Source organism: Anas acuta, chromosome 7 (genome assembly GCF_963932015.1).
Source record: "Anas acuta chromosome 7, bAnaAcu1.1, whole genome shotgun sequence".
Lineage (NCBI taxonomy): Eukaryota > Metazoa > Chordata > Aves > Anseriformes > Anatidae > Anas > Anas acuta.
In genome coordinates, this window is record NC_088985.1 from 34,675,433 (window position 1) to 34,697,366 (window position 21,934).

At 49.6% G+C, this 21,934-nt stretch overlaps 1 protein-coding gene across 2 annotated transcripts in view; it reads left to right on the forward strand.

Annotated features, from left to right (window-relative positions):
- LHPP (phospholysine phosphohistidine inorganic pyrophosphate phosphatase) overlaps window positions 1-21,934 on the forward strand; it is a 63,150-nt gene that overhangs the window by 21,859 nt on the left and 19,357 nt on the right. The window contains exon 7 of one of the 2 annotated variants that reach the window (XM_068689106.1): window positions 487-7,873. The exons of the other annotated variant lie outside the window; for it this stretch is intronic. Coding sequence (XP_068545207.1) covers window positions 487-520 — 34 coding nt within the window. The 3' untranslated portion in view covers window positions 521-7,873. Of the gene's footprint in view, window positions 1-486; window positions 7,874-21,934 lie in introns of those variants that run through there. 2 annotated transcript variants of the gene reach the window in all.

Consider the following 21,934-nt stretch of genomic DNA (forward strand, 5'->3'; position numbering starts at 1 on the left):
TAGTGCTTCAAAATGAATGCACGAGACCTGATTTTTTTTCCATGCCTTTTCCAGATCTTTTCCTGTTGGTGGTAGACATTTGCCATCAACGTACACTTCCATTTGTTGACTGAACAACTATTTCCCTAGGCACCCATTAGGCTTGGGTGGATGCTGACATTTTCATTTGCAAAACGCGTTTTGAGAAAAGACTCTGTATGAAAGTGGCAGGATGAGAGAGGCTTGTTTTCTTTGATCTTTTCAAGAAATATTTTCTGCTTAATTACTGCTATAATTATGTATCACATTTAGTGCATTGAGCTAGTGTGTTTCGTTGGGTTTTGCTTTTTTTTTCACTACTGTGTGTAAGTGTTGTACACTTGGTATCAGATGCGTCTGAAACTTGTAGCAGAGTCAAGATGTAAAATTAGACATCCACTCAGTGATCTCTGCGGGTCATCTCTCACAGCTTTCTGAAGGACTCCATATGTCTCCTATTTTCTCTAGATACACATTCAGCTCTGAGAAGTCTGGAATGTGAAAGCCGTTTCTCTGCTTCCCGTCTTAAACAGAGCGGGCTTCTGCAGGCTTGCTCACCTTGGCCTTTCAAACCTCTCTGTGTGCAGGTGGCTCCGTGATCCTGTGTATTCATTGACCAAAGAGCTATCAATAGCTGCTCCTTGTAGCTCTTGATAGCTGACCTGAGTGCAGTTATAAACATGGCACACGCCAGGGGTGCCCAGTGGAAAATTAAGCCACTATCTGTTGCTCAGGAAAGATAAGGCTTGAAGTCGGCTCAAGGTGACTCCAAATGCAATGCAGACATCGCTCCTTACGTTTAACATTTGGACTCCATGACACTCAAAATCTCCTTTTAGCCATACCTCTTTGCAGTAGGCATGGTTCAGTAACAGCATTTGTAATCTGACATCATTTATAGTTGTAGTTTTTCTTCATTTTCAGATATTAAGACTGTAAAATAACAATTTTGGGGGAGAGATGCAACAAGTGGGAATGGTGCTTGCCATAGGCTGTCTGAAATGCTGTTTTGTTAGTTATCAAGTGATTTTTCTCTCTCGATTTTAGCTTATCTAAGTTGGTAAAATAATTCCGATGGACCAGTAAGTGATGATTTTGGGGAAAGAAAGTATATGGTTTGTGCTGTTGGGGTTATTTATCTGTGATCTGTGTAATCCCATTAACTGCCTAAAAGAGAGAATTAGGATTTGGCACTTGGTTTTTCTCTGATCTCGATGGCTATCACCAGACAGCATTCAGTGACTCCACGTCTGAGTGTCGCACAGATACGAGTGTCAGTGAAGGAGCTATCTCTGAAAACAGAGCTAAATTAGGCTCTTGCTGCTCAGCAAACATCTCCTGTGACATACGTGGCCCACTGTAAAAATAAGGCACAGGTGATGCTGCGCCGAAAGCTCTCAGGCAGTTGGCACACATCTTTGTGTATAGATATGAACATGCACACACACACAAATATATAGAATCGTATGTTTGAAAAGCCTTTTCTCATATCAAGCTTGAGCCATAATTTCAAATCTGAAAGGAGGTCACAGCTGTTACAGATGGGGGAAAAAAAAAAAGATTATTTTCCAGTGTTAAATGTCCTGTTTCAATGCTCAGTTGCTGTTATCCAAAATATTACCGTGTGGTAATGAAATACAGGTGAGTGTCTCAAAATTGAGCATGTGATGCCAGTCCTATCGTTACTAGTTTTGAGTAAAATAAAATAGTTTTTTTTTCCCAAGAGGCTAGAGATGTGTATGTTTTTAAGAGTGATTCATTTAGCATACGTGGGAAATTAAGAGACACAGTGAGTATTGAAAGAGACTGAAAAAAGCATCTGGATAAAAATTGGTAGAAGAAATTAAAAATAACAGAAAATATAATTATTTCATGGCTGGTTTTAAGTCTGATATTGGTACATAGGTCCTGCCTTGTATTTCTTGCTGACACAGATGTGCACTGCGCTCAAGTACCTCTGGATGGCACTGTTAGTACAGTTTCTTCAGTAGCAGCTACAACTTCAGGCTGGAGCTCAGGCTGTTTTTGCAACAATTTGGGGGATAACTCGTGCATGTCGTTCTGTAGGTCCAAGGGATTCTGTTTTACTCCTCCATTCTCATCTAGATGGTGACCCCGGCTGGCAGAGTGTCATCTGTGGTGTGTTTGGGGCAGCATGCCTTATTGCAGGAGTCGCTGCAGCTGCTACCAACATCCGTGAGATCTGCTGCCCGCCAAGGGTTACACACCGTAGCACAAAAGATGACGTGCACCAAGGCTTCCTGTAAGGTTTGTTGTATTTCAAAGTGGCTGCAGTGCTTGTGTGCAGGTTACAGGCTGCAGAGTAGCTCTCTGCGTTTTTTTGGTGTGAATAAGCTAAAAGAAGAGGTCCTCTTTGTCCTGAAAGCCTTGCAGGTGAGCTGAGGTCCAGAAGGGGTGCGTGTGGAGAGCTGGCATCGCTGTAGTGCTGCCTCCTTCCCTGTGCTCCCACACTTTTGGCTGGAGCAAGGGCTTGGTGCTGGCTATTCCCAGGGTGAGATGCAAGTGCGGAGTAAGCTGGTGCAAAAGCACTCAGTTTAACACCACCTTACATCGGAAGTCCTGAAAATTAACACTTTTTTTCACCTTTTTTTTTGGATCATAAAGTTTAGTAAAATTAGTGTAGTCAATTCCTTTTATTTTGACAAGGTTTGGTGTCTTCTCACTTCTGCATCTGCGCTTGTTGCTCTCCTCTAAAGCACCCGATCTTCCAGCAGGACATAAGCGTTGATCTCTTCCTCAGTAGCCAAACCAGGCATGGAGTACACTAGCCCATAAAAAGCAGTAAAACATGGAATAAAACCTCTTTTGTCATGAGTCAGGACAGTAATGGAAAGGTGTCGGGGTAAGGTGGCGTTTTGGGTTGATCTCAGCCAGCAGGGTTCTCCAACACGGGGTGAGTAGTTTGCTTAGCCAAATGCAGCCTTTTTTAGGTGTGTACAATCCAGGTGGCACGTTGGATCTGGTCTGGGGGTGTCACCGCCCTCAGTCACCCCTTCCTGCCACGCTGTGCACATCAGGTCTGTGCTGCGGGCTCCTGTGGACCGAGAGGAGGCAGCGTTAGGTTTTCCAGCTCTGGGAAACGTGGTGCTAATTGAGACGTTTCTGTGCACACCTGTGTGGAGCACCTTCGTAGCCAACATCTTTCCGATCTAGGGCAGATCACGTACTCGCCTTCCTGCACAGGGTATGTGCTAATTCCACTTGCAGCTAATTGGCCTTGACATCAAACCAATAAATTCCACCATAACTATTGATCCTGCAATGCCGCCTGATGTTCTTGTTCCTCTTTGCAGTGTGCAAGTTAAAGCAGAGAAAAAATGACTTTGAGGCTCTTCCAGCTGTCTCCCCGTAAAATCAGAAACAGCTTTCAGTGCATCAGCTTGATTTGTGACAGGGCAGGAGGATCCCACCTCTCTCCTTGCTGTTATTTACAGGGTTTGATTTATAGGCAGTGAGCTCAGCCTTTGCAGTGGTTACTGTGGATATCCAGAGTTTGGGCTCTTTTCTGCTTCCGTGCTGTTACAGAAGTGGAGGTTTTTGGAGTAAGTTTGGCTGCAGACAGGAGTTTGCAGTGGCATTTCTTGGCTGTACCAGAGTTTGTGCTGTGCACTCGAAAATAAACCAGAGGTGGCAGTGTGCAGACCCCTCACAGAAGCAACTGCTGTCCCTGCTGTCCCGTGCAACATCCCTGAGCTCTCTCATAATGCTACAGGTGAAAGATAGAGCAGGGATAAAAGGGGCCCGGGACAGCTGCCATCTCCTGCTCGCCCTGCCACTGCTCTCTGGGAGAACTGGGTCAGGTTACTTCATGTTGCCCTTCTTTGGTTTCCGCACTTTGTAATTATCCACTGAGAATAATTGTCCTGACTTTATTAAGAAAGTGGTTTGTGATCTGTTCCTCTTATCTGATCGAAGAAAACATGCGGAATTTTGGAGCTTTAAAGGAAATCGGCTTGCCAGATGTGATCAAGACAGAAGCCGTGACAGAGGAAGATCTTTCGGGCTGACATCATCAACTGACTAAGGATTCAGAAAAACAGGGGTGGGTCTTCATAACAACCTCCTAAATGAGGTTATAAAACGATTCTTAGAAGCGAATTTCCACCCAGGGATAAATTCACAGCTACCACAGCCTGTAAGAGTCAATGAAAGATCACGACACCTTTCGCAAAGAAACGGGCACACCTTACTGCTCTGCAAAGATCCTGAAACAGGAGCAGCACCCCTCCCACCCTCGCTTTCTTGTTCCCCGAATTGCTAACCACAGCCAAGATGAACGAATTTATGAGCTTCGTGTTTCGTGGCTCTTGATGGAGCATACCAGAAGTGCGGAATGAGAACTAACGCGCAGGGGCACTCCCTTCGTGCTGAAAGAGAACCAGAGGCATTTGGATGGCCTCGCAGTCCTGGTAATTAAGCCTGTTTCAAGTACTAAATGGAAAGGTTTCCAACCCGTGTTCGCACTATAAATGGTGCGTTATAATTTATGGTGGTGTCTTAAGTAATGTTTGTTAACATCTAGTGTCAGCAAGGCAGTCCTGGTGTGGTGTGATAGCTGATGGTAGCAAATCCGGAGGCATAGGCTTAGTCACCATTTGTTACGTGTTCAAATCACGGTTTGAGGTCCACGTGAGGAGCTTCACGTGTGTATATCGGCGTCTTGACCACACTTGGGTTACCCTAATCTTTGAATCAGCTTTGGGAAGGAAGTTCGGAGTTAATGCTGCAGTTCCTTAGCATACGCTCACCTGATGGCAGCCTTAATTTTTCCCAGTATATCATAATGTCGAGACAGAAATTACAATTTAAGACTGTGGTGCTGCAGGAGTGAATGGCCTAGGAGAAGATGTAAGTTCTCGCTGCTGTAATGGGGGGTTATAATCCTGCCAGCCCCTTTTTATCATAGGATATAGCCAACTGCCATGCAAAATAAAGAAATGCACTGGGAATACCTTATTACTGGACTACAGGAGGTGAAACTGGAAGTAGAAGATTTTATCATTGGACTCTAGAGAGCAATCTTTGCTGTGAAATAATATAAAGTGAAATGCTATATATATATATTTTATTAGCAGGTTGACGTATCCATTGATACCCTGATAAACCTTGAGGAAGCAGATTGTGCTCAGGGTGTAGCCATGCTGGGTGCTGCATGCATGCTCCTGTGCTGTCCTGAAAAAAAAAAAGAATAAAAGAATGAAAAAAAGAATGAAAAAAAAGTTTGTGATGTGAGTGTCAGGTTAGTGGGGAAATGTAGCATTACCCGGCAGCGTTGCCAGTTGCACTCCCTACCCAAGGACCCCTTTATCTGCAGCAGCCCAGCTCTGATCAGCGGCTACATCGCCAACCTTTCTGCGAGGAAGCAATTTGCATCTCGCAGATCAAGATGCTAGTGCCCACATCAGCTTGTGCTGCACTTTTGCTTCCCCTCTTCCTTCACATCCCCGCGGTGTTCAGCAGGGGTTTCCAGCGAGCGTGTGCCTCCTGCACGGTGCCTGGTTTGCTGCAGCCACCCATGGTGTCCCGGGGAGCTGGCAGGCTCCATGTCCTGCTAGACCCTAGCCTGATGAGCAGAGTTTACGAGATGGGACAGGAAGCAGGCTCGCGTTTATTTTTATCCTTCCTGGCCTCTTCTCAGTGCCTATGTAATGTTGCAGGAGTAAAAATTCCTCAGCAGAACCGTCATGGGAGCTGCTGGAGCGCAGCAGCATTTCCCAACACTTGTCACTCGCAGGATGCCAAGCCGTGTTCTCCTGCTCAGCATTTGACAGCGGCGACGAGCACCACACCGCTCGCTGACTGCTGTATTTCTGCACGAAAATGCTAACGAGCCCGCCAACATGTGCTGCAGAAGCGGCAGAGCTGGGACAGCTGCACAATTGCGGTTTCCCTCGAGGTTTCCTTTTTCAAGACGCAGGTTCCTCTTCTCTGCCTGTTTTCCTCCCGTAGCTAAATGTCATCCCGGCCGGCGGAGCCCTGCAGTAGCCCAGCGAGCGGCGCGGCAGAAGGGGAACTGGTCCGAGCAAACCAAAGCAGAGCACTCGTTTCGGAGAAAGAAGCAAACAAACAAGAGAGAAGCAGGCCAAACGAGCTGCTGATGTAACTCCCTGGAAGCAAACGATTCAGTATCTGAAATTTCATCTCCCTTCTGGCTGGGGCTCCTGCTGTAAACAGGCGCAGGAGCGGCTGCTCTGGGGCAGCACCTTGTGCCGGCGCCCTGCAAGCACAAAACAAGCAACAATTTGTGCTTCGCTGCCCTGCTGCCTGGCCTGCAGCTGCTCAGGGCTTACCTGGAGGCTAATCTACTGCCACTCATTTTCTGCTCTGCTTCCAGGTAGATAAGAGTGAGTTTAGCCAACAAACCTGAGTGGCTGGCTAGCTCCCAGCACAGTTTTTGTGCTCTGGAGATGCTTGAAGGGCTGTGTGCTCAGGCACGGGGTCATGCAGCTGGGGGTGATCCGAGGCAGAAAGTGGGGTCCTGGAGCTGTGCAGGGGGCTCTGCTGCAGGCAGGTGGCCTTTTGGCCACGGAAAAACAAGATATGGGGAGTGCCCCCCTTGAGGTTGCCTCTGCTGTGCTTGGTCTAGTGGCTGCTTTTCGTGCCCTTGGGAAGACACGATGCAACTTGCCTGGAGTTAAAAATAAAGCACCCAGCGGTGCCAGCTTATAGGTCTGCAAAACTACGATGGCTCCATACACAAGAGCTTGTTTTGAAGGAAGACACAGAGTAATGTGAGAAAAGGGGGGTGGCTGAAGAGCACGGTTCCCCCTCTGCCCTCTCCTGCACCCAGCAGCGCTCGTCGGAGGAGATGAAGATAGCTCGCAGCTGACGCTTGGATGTGACTCATGTTCACACATCGCCCTGTAACTATTACGATTCTTACTTGTTTGTGGTTTTCAGTCATTGTCAACAGCGTGTATGGTTACACCTCAGCCCCACTCGCTTGCAGGTTGCCAACAGATGGGCTAATTCAGCCTGCTGGGATGGTGCTTTGAAAGGGCTCGGTGTCCTGGGCAGCCCCAGACAACATTAGGCTCCCAGGGCATGGTTCGCCTCGTGTTCCACAAGTCCCCCCTTCAGACTCCATGCAGTACACCGGCAACACGCGGCGCTGAGGAGGGTGCTGAGCTGTTCTCCTTGTCCTGCTGGAGGAGCCAGGACAGGCAGCAGAGCTGTAGCTCCAGGAGTGCAATTGGAGCCCACGGAATCAGCTCCTCAGCTAAATGCTCCCCGGGGCTGTGGCATTTCCTGACCCGGTGTGGTACAGACACTCACAGACAAAGCGTTTGTTCAAATAAACAAGATATATTACAATAAATAATACAATAATGATGCCGTGCCTTAAAACGCAGCTTTGTACCAAGTGACTGTATTGTGAAACTCAGTGGCTGCTGAGAGCAGGGGCGATTAGCCATGTCACAAGTCCGGGAAGGGTTTTTTCAAAGCACAAGTCCATTTGCTGTGGTAAAAGAGGACTCCCCACATCTCTACAGGGTTTAAAGATGACAAATGAACCACGGGTCTGCAATCGAGCAGCTGCCCTGCACCAGGATGGGCATTCAATGCTGCCTTACACCAGATATACTCCAACTGGGAAGGTTTAAAGCTTTGCCTTCACACCGTCACTCTTAACAAAAAGTACCAGGGATCAAAGCTAAAACATTTCACCATCGAGTTACAAAGAGAGGTTGGTCTCAGTCACAAGTGCTTCAAATTTTCACATAAAAACAAATGCGACACGGAAACTGTGTCCACATCCTCCTCTGGAGGTACAGCACACGTTTAACCATGCAAGCACATGTTCTTGCAGCTTCTTTTGGGACTCCGAGACCAAATGCTGCCCGTGGTTGTGCTTTAGGCGTCTTTGCTACAACAGCAGGATAAATATATAATGAGAATTTAACAGGCAGAAGGCAAACAGCTAACGGAGACGCCCGATGCAAACACCACGGGGAGCTCTCACCAGCTGAACGGCGCGATGAATCAGCAGGCATCAACACAGAAAGCTGGAGGTGCCCTTGTCCGAAGAGCACAGGAGTCACCCGGCAGCACGCAGAGGGAAAATGATGGCAACTTTGGCAGGAAAACTGCCTAATACAGTTTTACACAGTACCATCTTTAAAGAAAAAGAAACTCAGCACATAAACGTGAGGAAATGGGTTTGAGCAATTTGGATTTAGGACAACGGCAAGGTCATCGATGCTACCTGAACACAGATTTTGGCAAAATTTGTGTAGTAATCAGTAAAATCAGTGGTAGGAATCACTTGTGGATAGGGCTTGGAATGGCCCTGGGCACCCTGTTCCAGGCGGCCCTGCTGGAGCAGATAGGACCAGATGGAGCCAGAGGTCACTGCCAACATCTGCCAGTCTGTTCATCGTGCTAAGGGCCTGAGAGGGACTTTTTTTTCCTCCTCACTCTTATCATCTCTCCTAGAGACACTGACAAGCTCCCCAGACTCTCTTCTGATCCGTGGTCCCTATCTTCCTCTTCCATCTTCCGTCCTTTCCTTCCTCGTGGCCTCCTTCCTTCGGTTCACGGTCACAGCGAATGTGCTGCCTGATTTCCAGCTGACACGAGCCTTCAGAGCTCCCCTGCAGAAAGCAGCGTTTTGAAAGCTTTTCCAGCTTCCCCTCCAGATGAAGTCACCCTGGGCGGGTGCCAGGCTGGGTTCTGAGCGAAAATTCACTTCAGGGTCAGACGCGCTCCTAAATTTAGGCCTGATTTCAGTGGATCATCGAGTCCAAGGCCTGGCTCCACACAGGCCCACCCAAAAATTCGCAATATAAGACTAGGAGCACAGTCCAAACGCTTCTTAAACTCCTGTCCCAGTGTGTGACCACCCTCATGGTGAAAATCCTCTTCCTGATGTCCAGCCCAAACCCCCCCTGCCTCAGCTTGACCCCATTCCCTTCATGGGCTCCGCTGCTCCCCGCTGAAGAGAGCGGCACCCGTGAGGGGAGCAGAAGGACAGCTTTTGGCTGAGGACTCCGAGGCCACCTCCCGTTCATACAAAGCGGGTACAAAGACCTATGTGGAAAGAAAAACCTGTCTGCATTTAAATCAGCCTAATTAACGTGGCTTTTTCCAGGAGCAGCGCTGAGCTGGCAGGCTCCCTGCACTGCCTGCCCGGGGTGATTTGTGCAATTACCGTCCTTTGTGTTTATCTGATGGGGTTTTTCTTACAGCAGGCATTTATGGGTTGCTGCTTCTGAAGATACCCACGTACCGTACATTATTTTATGTTTAGAAGTAGCGGAGTCTGTAAATAGCAGAGTGGAAGAAAGTTTGGGGGGGCTCTGCTGATTTACACCTGCCCGTGCTCCGGCCTGCTGGGCGCTGGGAAACAGCTTAGCAAGTGTAAAAGAACAAAAAAAAATGATTTCTCCATCCATCTGGAACACATTGCATGCATCAGGGGAAGGAGAGGCATTCGTGAGAGTGAACGCCTCATTTATCAGTGTGGGGGCTATTGAAAAGCCTGGCTGCGGCCGGGATAATTATAACCCAGATCAGTCTTCTTGGAATGGAGAAGTAACGACAACCCTAATTTTACCAAATCCTCTGAAATTTACTGTCTATTTATTTAACACCCTGGGCCCTTTCCTGTGTCAGAGAACCGGCTAGATTTATGGAGGTGCAGCTCAGTAATCTAAATACTTGGGAGTTCATCCGCGCAGGCCGGGGGCTGCTCTGGTTTTTCTCCTTGTCACCGCTCCGGGGCCGTGGGAACAGGGAATGCAGGCGGGACAGCAGCAGAGGCCTCGGGAGGCACCGGCCAAAAATCAGGCTCAGGCACTCAAAACTCTCTCCTGCCACTTGTTGTGCAGGCAAGAAGTACCTGGCCTTTGGAGGCAGCTTTTGCTGTGGGTGCTGAGGGGAAGGGAACAAAGCTTCTCTTGTCCCTGCTTCAAGGAGTTCCTATTTTCTCTCTTCTTGATGTATTTTTGTTGTGTTTTGTGGTGTTTCTGGTGTTTCTTTTTTTTTTTTTCCTTCATGCATGTCAGCGTGAGGAGAGGCAATGTGTGGAAAGGAAAGGAAAGGAAAGGAAAGGAAAGGAAAGGAAAGGAAAGGAAAGGAAAGGAAAGGAAAGGAAAGGAAAGGAAAGGAAAGGAAAGGAAAGGAAAGGAAAGGAAAGGAAAGGAAAGGAAAGGAAAGGAAAGGAAAGGAAAGGAAAGGAAAGGAAAGGAAAGGAAAGGAAAGGAAAGGAAAGGAAAGGAAAGGAAAGGAAAGGAAAGGAACAGAGAGAGAAAGAGAGAGAGTGAGAGAGAGAGAGAAAGAAAGAAGGAAAGAAAGAAAGAAGGAAAGAAAGAAAGAAGGAAAGAAGGAAAGAAGGAAAGAAAGAAGGAAAGAAGGAAAGAAGGAAAGAAGGAAAGAAGGAAAGAAAGAAAGAAGGAAAGAAGGAAAGAAGGAAAGAAGGAAAGAAAGAAAGAAAGAAAGAAAGAAAAGTTATCAGCCACGGACCTGGACGCCCTTCTGCTGCCATCATTTAATATCAGAGGAAAATGCCCGGACTAGGGTTTAATAATAGTCGCTGCTCTCTTGTAGCAAGTTCATAATTGCTGGGCCTGCCTGCATTTGTGGGTGTGTGAGCTCTGCTGCCTTTTGGCTGAATGTTTCCTCTTCTCTTACCACAAAAGTAGCTCTCCTTTCCCGTCCAGCATCCCTTGCTGGCGTTGGAACACATCGCCTGGGTTTCTCGCTCAACTCGAAAGCATTTTGTGGATTTTAGAGTTGTTGTAAGGACTTTAAAACACACAGACAACAAACCTGAAAGACGAAAACGTGGGTCCAAAGAGGACAGAAGGAAAATTGCCTTTGGATCCTTGAGTCAGGATTTCGGTCCAAGGGGTTTGGTAGCAATGCGAGCCTTTGTGCTTCCAGACACGGGCCAAATGCTCACTAATAAAATTTAAAAGGAAATTTTCCTTCAGGGCACAAATTCTACTGTAAAATCTCCTGCATTTTACTTCTAAACCACTGTCAGAAAGTGGACGCTGTTGAAAGGAGAGCAAAGGATTAGATCAAGCTGCCTGTCTGAACGGGGCGGTGGCTCTCGCGTGCTCCTATACGAATATAGGACCGAGGGGGGCATTGTCACCATCACCAGCTCCAGAGGGAGTGATGAATCAGGTACAGCATGGTTGCAGGAGCTCAAGGAGGGTTTGAGTGTGTACCACGAGTGTCAGAAAGCCTCCGTGCCCTGGTGGCTGAGTTGGTAACTTCACAGTCCCGTGCTCTCAGCTCCTGTGCTGCCGTTCCCATCACCTTCATGCCTCCGCAGGTTTTTGTTCCCATCCAAGTGCTGAAGAATTTGGCTGAGGAATGATGTGGGGAGCCAAGAGAGCCTTGTGCAGGTCTACCTTTGGCTGCAGCCAGGCAGTAGCCTTACCCTGGACTCCCAGAGAACTGGACAAGGTCTTGCAAATCCCACGTCTGCCTCTTCCTTCCTGTGTGGTGCTTTTAAAGCACCGCACGCCCCGGTGATGAGAAGCAGGGGCGGTCTTGAGATCCCGACCTGGGATCGCTTTCAGCTGCAGAAAAAAAAAAAAAAAGAAAAGAAAAAAAAAAAAGAAAAAAAGCCATGGCAATATTCTCATTGTCATGCCTTGGGAGTGTTTCATGTCGTGTAAACACAGGATTTCTCAGAAGTTGCTCTAAGAGGCTGTTGGAAAGTCTGGGGACGTGCATTACAGATGTTAAACAGCGGGATCAGTAACCTCCTTGGCTTCTGCCAGTGTCTTGGATCCTCCTTCCAGCTGCAGCATCCATTATTTAGCCTAAAATCACTTCTTCTGGCACCCTCCTCCCCCACTCTTGTGTACTAATAAGGCCATTCCCAGGGGCTTTCTCCCTGCCAAAGCACAGCCCGTTACCAAAAGCAGCAGGCAATTAAGAGGAAGAAGCCCTGGAGGCTGCCATATAAAACTCACCCACTGCATCGTAACACGGAGAGGAGTCCATCCAGGCAGATGCTTCCTGGATCAGCAGGAGCGCCTGGCTCTGGTGGGAATGGATAAAAGGCTTTGCTGCTCCCACTTGCTCCAGCTCGGCTCCCTGCTCCTGTCCCAGTGGCCATCCTTGCCTGCTGCATGATCCCACAGGGTAATTTTGCTGCTGTGGGATCAGGTAGGGGCTTTGGTGAGCTGTCATCCCCTGGTGGGTCCAGGCTGAGCCCATCCCGGCTGGTCAGCAACCTGACCTGATCCCATCTGCCGAAATCCTTGCAGTGCGATGGGATTCAATCAGTCCCACTCATTTGTACAGAGAGGCAGCTCAGACCCACGCCCCATGAACAGAGACCACCAGATTTGCCTTTCAGCTCAGTCAAGCCTTCCCCTTACTCACCCTTACTTGGGCGCATTTATTGTTCCCTCTGAAACCTGTGGGCTCTGCTCTCTGCCCAAGCTGCGTACGGGCAATAAAGAGGGATAAAGACCAACCTGGGCAGTAGGTGTGACTGCTGGGAGATAGGACCAAAAGAGAAACGTGAGGATGTGTTGGCAGCTGAGGCATCTCCTCTGTGTTGTTCAGCTCGCTGTCCTTACAAATAACACGGGAATTTTGTGTAATTGCAGGAGACCTGAAAAAAAAAGTTTATTCTCTTGGTTTATTTGTTCCGAGTTCTTTGTTTCTTGGCATTCCGGCTCATTTTGTTTGCCATCGGTGTTACTGCTTCCTCGTTTCCCCTCTTTTAGTTTCTGTGTCTTTCGTAGAGTGAGAGAAGGAGGAGGAAAGGAGCCCTCCCAACAGCTCAGCGCCGTGACTGCCAAACACTAAGAGGACTCGGGGAGGAGCAGCACCAGGGGCACGGTGTGCTCTGCACCACGGCCAGGCTGTCTCAGGGAGAAACCAGGGCAGCGTCTGCAGAAAGCCACGTGGCTGCCGTGCCGTCAGGCCAGTTTCCGAAGATAGGGTGGGAGAAGTGTCCTCTGTGCTTTCCAAGCCAGTGCTGGCTCCGCAGCCAGAGCCAGAACACGCTACGGGGTTGGGATGCTTGGCAGGCCTCTCCTATCTGCAAATCGTAATGACTGGGACAGAGGAAAAAAAGCTGAACTAGGCCAGTCTTGATCTTATCTGCTGGGATTCTTAAAAAAAAAAAAAAAACAGCACAAGGAAACAACCGCCCTCACCCCTGGAGATTAAATGTGGCCATTAACGCCTTCCGAAAATAGCTGGCACACAAAAAACCACCCCAGTGTTGTCTCCCTGCCTTGCAGGGTGTTTGCATGAAGTATCCTCCGCTAACGTGGGGGTTGAAACCAGTGCTGGGGCTGCTGTGGTGTGGGGCATACGGCAACCACGTTGGGGGTGCAACAGTGTCAGCATCAAAAAACCTGAAATAAGCAGATAAATCGCTCTTGCTTTTCCTGTAGTAAGTTTCTGTGGTGCACTGAAACTCGGGGATGTGGGAGGAGAACCCTGGCAGCACCAGGAGGAGGCTCGATGAAGGCTGGTCCGTCCTCAGGCGAAGATCCCAGGATCTCAGACACACTCAGAGCTCACTTCTCTCGTCATTCATGGGGCAACAGCTCCGTTTTGTCTGGTTTCAGAGAGTAATGCCCTAAAGGACTGCTCTGTCTCTCCTCTCCCTTCCTAGCACGACCATAACCTCGAACCTTACACCTCTTAAACCTAACACCAGGTCTCCCTCTTCCTTCCCTCCTTCCCCATGGCGCTGCTCCTTCCTTGGGCTCCTCCTTCCAGCCTCTCCTTCTGGACACCCGCAGGCTCACGAGACCAGCGTGTCCCCATGTGCAGAGGTGGGCAGGGCCCCCAAATTTCTGGCGGTGCCTTCGGAAAGCTGAGGGAGATGGAGAGCCCTGTTCCACCTGCAGCTCCTGCCGCGTGCGTTCCCCAGCCCACAGCCATGGTGCTGCTTCTCCAGCGGAGCCACACGTCCTGGGCCACGTCCCAGCCTTGGAGCCACCTTCCCAGTAGATGGCATCAAAGACAGCGAGTTCCCCGCCACCAGCATGTGGTGCTGCTCCAGCCAGCTGGGAGTGAGCCGCCTGGGGAGCTCGTGGAGGTGGGGATTGATAGCACTGCAAGGGGAATAGGCCTCTTCCATTCCCCTTTCAAACATTAAAGTAGCTCTGAACTGGAGAAACGCATATTTATTTTCTTCAGCTGGTTTGAACTACTGCAGGACCTTAAAATAAGAGCTGCACATTGCTTTTCTTCTGCCTTAGCTTTCAGTGACATGCCCCACGTCTAATTCCAGTTCTGCTCCTGGCATTTGAATGTCACAATTCAATCATAATTGAAGACATGGCACCTTTTTCTTTTTTTTCCTTATAAACGCTGCCCGTCTCTGGTAGTTGCTACAGGTCAACAGCCTACTGGGTGTGGAAGAAATCCCTCTTCTCCACTCTGACATGGAGGAATTCCTCAGATCAGCAGGTTTGGCTCATCAGGAGGCTCCCCTGGCACCCGTCCTTCGAGCATTTGATCACCACCTGACAATTATTCCTGTTCTCCCTGGGAGTGTTCCCGACATCAGGTTCCCTGAGTCAGCACAAAGGCGGTCAGGAGGAGTTGGTGGGTCTGCAGCGGGGCTTGGGAGTCAGGAACATGCATGTCGATTTTATTTTTATATTTAAATCCTACAGACTTTTAAATGTAACATACCATGCCCTTGGGAAGCGCATTTAAGCCGCATCCCGGCGCTTGCATTAACCAAGAGACGTAGCAGGATTGTACGGACCTGCTTTCAATGGAAAGAGCTGGAATTTCTTCCTGCTGGCTCCGTTTTCTGCTCCACTGGTAAATTCAAAGAAAAATACACCTTCCTTGCTTTGCGAGGCCATGCATGCCATATACACCTCGGGTCTGACTCTTCGTCCTCACACCCTGGAGGTAACCGTGGCCTGGGGGGCAGCAGGCAGGATTGGGCCGGCTGCACGATGCTGCGTACCGAAATTGTCTTGCCCAAGCAGACAGGATTAGAGAGGGAGAGCAAGAGTCTTTTGACACCATATGGAAAAATTAACGTTCAGATGGCTTAAGCTGTTGCGTGCTCAGTTTCAGCCTGAATATTCATATGCTCCCGGCTTTGAAGAATTGCCTAGCCCCAGAAGAAATCTTTTTTTTATAATTATTTTGTTCCAATTACTCTGGAAGTGCGTATCAGATAACATCCTTTGGTACCAAGTTCAGCGACCGCAGAGGTCCTGCGTGTCATTCGCAGCAGGAGCATGTGCCCACAGAGAGGGAAGGATCCTGAACGTGATTTTAGAGATTTCCCCAGCCGTGTAATGTGTAGAAGAAGGCTGAAAACCAGAAACAGAGCCTGAGCAGATCCCGATGGGCTGTCTGTGTGTGCAGATCCTGGTTTGGTGCAGCTGGAAGAAGAGCACAGGGCCCGTGCAGTGCTGGAATTGAGATTATTTCCAGTAGCACAACGGTGGTACATACCCAGCTGGCATAACAGTGTGAAAAAAAAATAGGAATTAATCCCTATCCAGATTTGGTGGTGGTGTTTTGTGCCCCAGTAGATACCCTGACCTCTCCTGCACAAGCCCATGCCCGGTGTGCTCTGTTGAACTTTGATTTGCTCTGCCTGTGGCAGCCAGGACAACAGGATGAACTTCCAGCCGAAGCCTTGAGCAGTGGCTCTGTTGGAGCCAGTGGGATTGTGCCAGTTTACACCCTTGGGGTATCTGTCCCTCAGCCTGTATTGTGTGAGCCTCAGCACTTCCAGCCTGTGCTAGCACCCGAACGCAGGAGCTACCCAGCAGGTCCGCTGAGGTCCTGCCATCTTTTATCTTCCTAACAGCAATTCTGACAGCAAATCCTTCAAAAACAGGTCCCAGCTTCCATTGCCTTTTTTTTTTTTCCCCCACACCATTGCTGTGAGGAGCACGCACCAGGGAGAGAACCGTTTGCACTCACCATTTGCCTGTGTTGAGGCAGGCTCTGCCTGCCCCCTGCTAGCGCTCGAAGCAGCCCCGCACCCTGATCACGTCTCCGCAGCCGCCTTGGAGGCAGAAAGGCTCCAAGGTTTTTTTTCTTTACTGCAGACAATTCATGAAAAGCATACAGCAGCTTCTGGAGTTTGTGTCTTTTGAAAGGACTTTCATTTATGTTAATGGACGGCCAAAAGAAAATGTTCTTTTCTTCCCTGTAGACCTGCGGTCTTTGAAGTAGCACTCAGCTGAATGGCACGGAGCGAAAGAAAAGGCTCCGTGGGTACCTAAGTCTGGTCTCTGGCTGAAATCTGGGATTTGCTTTTGCGGCTGAAGGTTTTGCTGTGAAAGGCGGTGAAATTGCAGGACACTTTTCTAACCTGAGGACTTTTATTTGAGGAGCCTTGGAGCGTGATGCTGCTGAATACAGAATCGCTCCATCTCGGCTGCTTTCCTTTCCTCGGGTTATTAAAAACCCTTGTGAGGGGCTGTCCTGGCAGGCTGTGGGAGCAGGAGCACACAGCAGTGAGGAGGGGGGTCACATCAAAGCTCACTCTGGAAAGCAGTGCCAGGACTTCGGTGTTTTGTTTGTTTTTTTTTGGGTTTTTTTTGCTTTAATTGGAACTGAACCTTCAGTTTCAAAAACTGTTTTGAACCTGGACCAAAGCAAAGGCAAAGAAGTACTTAATGATTATCGGGTGAGAGCAGCGCTTTGGCTAAAGGCAAACACCACCTGCCAGGGAAATGGTGCGATGGCTTGGGTTGGGTTGGGTTGGGTTGGGTTGGGTTGAGTTGAGTTGAGTTGAGTTGGGTTGAGTTGGGTTGGGTTGGGTTGGGTTGGGTTGGGTTGGGTTGGATTGGGTTGGGTTGGGTTGGGTTGGGTTGGGTTGGGTTGGGTTGGGTTGGGTTGGGTTGGTTCAGTTTGGTTAGCTTTGGTTTGGTTTGGTTAGGTTGGAAAGAAGCAAGGAGTACGGGGACAGTTGGTGGCACGAGTTGGTGGCACCACCAGCAGGTGGTGGGCATGGAGCTTGGTACCCAGGCACAGCCCTGATGGCTCTGCACCCCTCGTCCCGGTGGGGCCAGCATCGTGGTCACCCGCAGCAGGACCTCCTCCTGCATTAACCACTGTGCAGCCAAGGATTCGCAAAGCCTGACCGTGTTCTCCAGCTGTGAAGGTCCTGCAGCACTGCCCGGAGCTGCAGTGCCAGGGAGGAGCATTTCCCTCACGGGGAAGAACGGTGGGAGCTGCCCCATGGCTAAATTTCTTCTGTGCCCTATTCCCTGGGAATGAGGTGGGCAGAGCTTGAGGAACAGGCATATTATGGGAAGAAAGGGGGATAAGAATGAAGCAAGCTGGAAAAAAACACAGCCTGATGGTTCCCAAGGAGGGATCAGATAGCGATCAGAGAGCCTGGGACCATTCGAGTGTTATCTGTTGTTGTTGCAGGGGCTGAAAAGCTGAGAAAAGTGCCTGAAATGGGAGATTGGGGACCTCCCCGTGTGACACTTTATAGTAGGATGCATAAAAATTTGGCAAGCGCATGAATTCTTCATCTTAGCGTTTTTTGTTCATAAGGGACAGGTGAGCATGCTTCCAGAGTGCTGCTGGGCAATGGTAAACCCCGTGTCCAAATATATTTGGAGCTTCGGGAAGGGTTATTTGCCCACCAAATCGACCTCCACCTTACAATACCTGGGGACCTTGCCCAGCGGCCGGCCCGTGGGCGTTAGCTCTCACCCGCAGTCCCATAAGGCAGCCAGAATTTGGCTTTGCACGCACTGAGGAATGAAAGGATAAATAAATAATCCTTCCTGCCCTCTGCAATTCACCATTTATAGTCATGCAACAAAATCCTGCATTCTGGTTTTCAGAGCGCTCGGGGATGGCCAGGGGCAGGGGAGGGGGGCGGCTGCCCCAACCCTGGGCTGGGAGCTTTGTCCCGGGCACAGGGCAACGTCTGTGTAGTGGGAAAAGCTAAAAGGAGCCCATTCTCTGCAAAAAGCCACAGGGAAAGCATCCAAGGGCTGCTCCGTTTGGAGCCACCCTTGTCTGGTTTCCACATTGCTGGTGGCTGTAGGAACCAGAAGGGCCTGGGTTTGTGCTGGGTGAGGGCAGCGAGATGAGATGGGGTGGGGTGGGGTGGGGTGGGATGGGATGGGATGGGATGGGATGGGATGGGATGGGATGGGATGGGATGGGATGGGATGGGATGGGGTGGGTTCGTTGCTCACATTTGGTAGGTTTGGCCATGGGAAATTGGGAAAATTTGCCCCTATAACATGGGCCCAGAGAGCATTCTGCTTTACAACCCAAGGCCCCCTGATTCCTGATCATAATCTAAGACCTAAAGCTCTGCTCTGCTGTCCCAGAACATGCAGAGCTCATATCCCAGCTGTGCTCAGAGGGATCACATCCCTCCTTGTGTGCTGTACGAAATGCCAGAGGTCTGCTGCAACTGGATGGGGTGATCCTGCTCATTTAGCCTTATATAAACTTTTCAGGAATAACATCTAATTTCATCGTTTTAGTAAAAGAAACACGAGCTCACATGGCTGTGTCACACACACTCCTGGGAGAGAGGAGCTGGTTGAGCTTTGGAGGTGGCTGGAGCTGCTGGGTTTGGTGTGTACACGTGCCCAGGTTCAGTTTATCTCAGCCAAAGTGGATTTCCTTTGCTTTGCTTTGGTTTTCTTTTCCTTTTTTTCATTTATGGGGTCATGAAAGCAGCCATTCACAGTTAGCCGTTCCGGTTCTGTTAAACACTTGAAGGTATTTTCTAGCTCATCTGTTTTCAGTGAAGCACTCAAACACGTGCTCGGCTTTAACTAAGCTTCAGTCTTGTCCCTGAAGACACAAGTTCAAGCACCTTGTTGAGAAAGGAAAGATTTGCTGGATCTGCATGGGGTTTGGTGTTCAGCTCCCTGCAATTCCCAAAATAAACGTGCCAGCCTCTGGTTAGCTCTCGGCGTAATCCATCGGTAGTACAAAAGGGAAGAGCTTGAGCCTGTAGCAGGGCTGTTGAACGAGACGTCCCCAATACTCACAGCATCACCCCAGGGCTTTCTCCGAAAGCAAGCCCTGGGACCAAGCTTAAATAAATGCTGCACCGACCCATCAGAGCCAGGCTGCCCGGGTGCTTTAGCTGTCCCAAAGTGCCCTGTGGTTTTGGGACCCAGCTGCTCCACTGCAAGTTAGGTTTCCATTCCCCCTGTGATTGTCCTGAGCATGGTTGGGAGAAAAGGGATCACAATTATTAAAACCTCTTTCAGCTGGTAGCATGGAAGTTTCTGCCCCAAATCTCTATTCCAGCTATTTTTTGAGTGCACAATAAGATTATATCTGGATGCGTCAAAGTAACAGGAATTCCGCTCGGGTGAAGCAGCTAATTAAAAGCTGCAGGCTTGAGACAGCACATTAATGTTTTCAACAGTTTGACCCCACGCAACCGTTAAATCTCTTTCTGATGGCTAATATCTGCTGCACATTTTTGTTTTAATTGGAACAAGATTGTAATCCATACTGCAGTTGGGTTCATTACACTCCTAAACCTCACACAACCAACAGATCAATCGGTCGTTAGCTAACGAAGTCTGCTGTAATTAACATTTGCAGAAAACTTTTAATTGCGTGCCTGTCCTTTGCAGCAGGCAGTGAGGGGAGCGAGGCCTTTTCCCTCACAAAGGGAACAGGTCCGAGCTCTGCGTTGGGTATCCCTGACTTGTGACCAGTTAAACCCAGTTTGCAAAGCCTGGTTGGAAGACCCCACCACCCGGAGACCTCACGGTATGGTCCGTCCCATCCCAAAAGAGCCAGGTGGGATTTCCAAGCTCTGCTTTGCTGGGGCATCCTGGCGAGGAGGATCCCCTCCAGGTAGCCCACCAAAATGTGCCGTCACCTTGCTGGACGTGGCCACCAGGACCTCAGGGTGAGCTCGCCAAGGGAGAGGAGCCCAAATGCCATCAGTGCTGCCCAGGCATCGTATGGCACAGGTACTGCCCCGTGCGCACCCCGAGCTCTGCGCCTCGCTGCCTGAGCTGTGGCAGCAGGCCATTCCCTTTCGCCCTGGTAGCCCCCAGATCTTTTCCCAAATTGCTTCTCAGCAGATAATAATGAATAGTCCCTTTATGCCCAGCAGCCGGGTTTGCCTCCCTGAGACAAATCAGCATCCCTCCGCGAAGGGACGGGATTATGCTGCTTCTTCCGCACGCAGCCTGCATAATTCCCCGTAATTTTATTATCTCTGTGCACTCAGAAGTACACCACATGGCTCTTCTGTAAGTGGAGAAGATAAGAGGCTCTACCAGCATGAATTCTCTTTAATAAGATTACGCTATGATAATAGGCTGCTGGAATAATTCAGCTCCTAATGATTTTGTTCTTTCTTGCTTCCCCATGATCAAGGGCAATATACATTAAAGTCGCAGAGGCTTTTTTAATTATGCAGGAGTAAGTGTGTATTTTATGTAACAGCCTTAATGATTCAAAGGGAACGCTTGGTTTTGTGGGAAATGCGGATTTGGTGTTGCCCCTTTCGGAGCTGTGTGTGTGAGCACACGCAGGCGGACAGGCTGCTTGCTGCCATGCACCGCCGGTGCTTTTTGTGGGAAAAATCCAAGCGGTGAAACACAACGAGCTGCCTGGAAGGGGATCAGACTTGTAACCCTTTAATCTGATAAAAATATATATATATATATTTACAATTGTAAATGATTTCTTCACGAGGAGGTGCCTGACATCAGGCAATCAGATGAGGAAACGCTGGCTCGACTCCCCCGGGGCCGCAGTTTCCCCTTTGGAAGAACAAATGAAGGAGTTTTTGGGGTTTTGAACCTGCCCGAGCGAATAGCCCACCTGGTTTGTACCACAGCACGGGTGCTGCCTGAACCCACCACACTCCATGTCACCTCCCTCAGGTCTCTGCTTTTCCAGCGTGGCCCCATTTGGCCTTCCAGCTGGACGAGGCAGCGGAATCGGAGGGTTTGGGGAGCGGGATGGGAGTGGGGGACTTGTCCTTTCCGCATGGTGCTGGTGGCAAAAGCCTCCCTCTGCTGCCCTTCACCCACCTGGGAGCAGCATAATTCCTTCAGCCAGTCCTCTGCTGCTGACTCCAAGCTGAACCCGTCGGCCAGGGGCTGTTTTTTTTTTGTTTGCAGCCTATCTGGGAAGCTAAACCAGAGCCCAGATGGCTTCGAAAACCCCCATGAGGTTCAGCCCGAGCGCGGCTCTTGCCACGCACATTCCTGTGCTCTTTCAGCAGGCTGGGGCTGCCCTGCCAAGTGTGATTTCAGAGGAAGCTTGGAAGGAAAGCCCAGCCCCTCTCTCATCCTTTCTTCAGAGGGCTTGTGGTGCCTTTGCAGCGGGCAGAACAGCCGAGAGAAAGGGAGTTCACAGAGCTCGGGGCCAGGCTCCCGCACGTCCTAGGCTGTGTCCTCTTCCTCCATGAGTCACCCCTGGAGGAAAATAAGAGGACAAAACAGCAGAACTGGCTCTTCAGAGCTGGCCCTCCGCTCTCCACGATCCTCGTTTGCAGATCTGCAGGCACGTTTCATTCCCAGCCCGGAGCTTTAATCCCCACGAGCCTGAATTATTTCAGCACCAAAGGTGCGTGCGTTTCACAAGAGGAATACTTTGTATGTATACACACACTCCGTGCCCGCAGGTGAGCCCAAAACCACGCGGGTTGGAATGTTAAAATATTCCCTGCAGTTTGTTAGGAGGGGTGGGAGCTCGAGGCTTGCAGGATTTGCCTCCCGAGCCATAAAACTCCCCGAGGAGCCAAACCTCTCCCGAGAAGGCGATGCCTCTGCTGCTGGCTATGTCACCACAGCCCAGGAAGGTGAGGAATTCAAAGGTGGCTTTCTAAAATACACGACAAGCCTTCCCCTCGACACCTGGCTTGGTGCTCCCAGCAATCCTATGAGTGCCCCGAGCAAACGCTGAGCCGCTCGCTGCAAAACGTGGCTTCGAACTCAAGCCAGGCTATTTG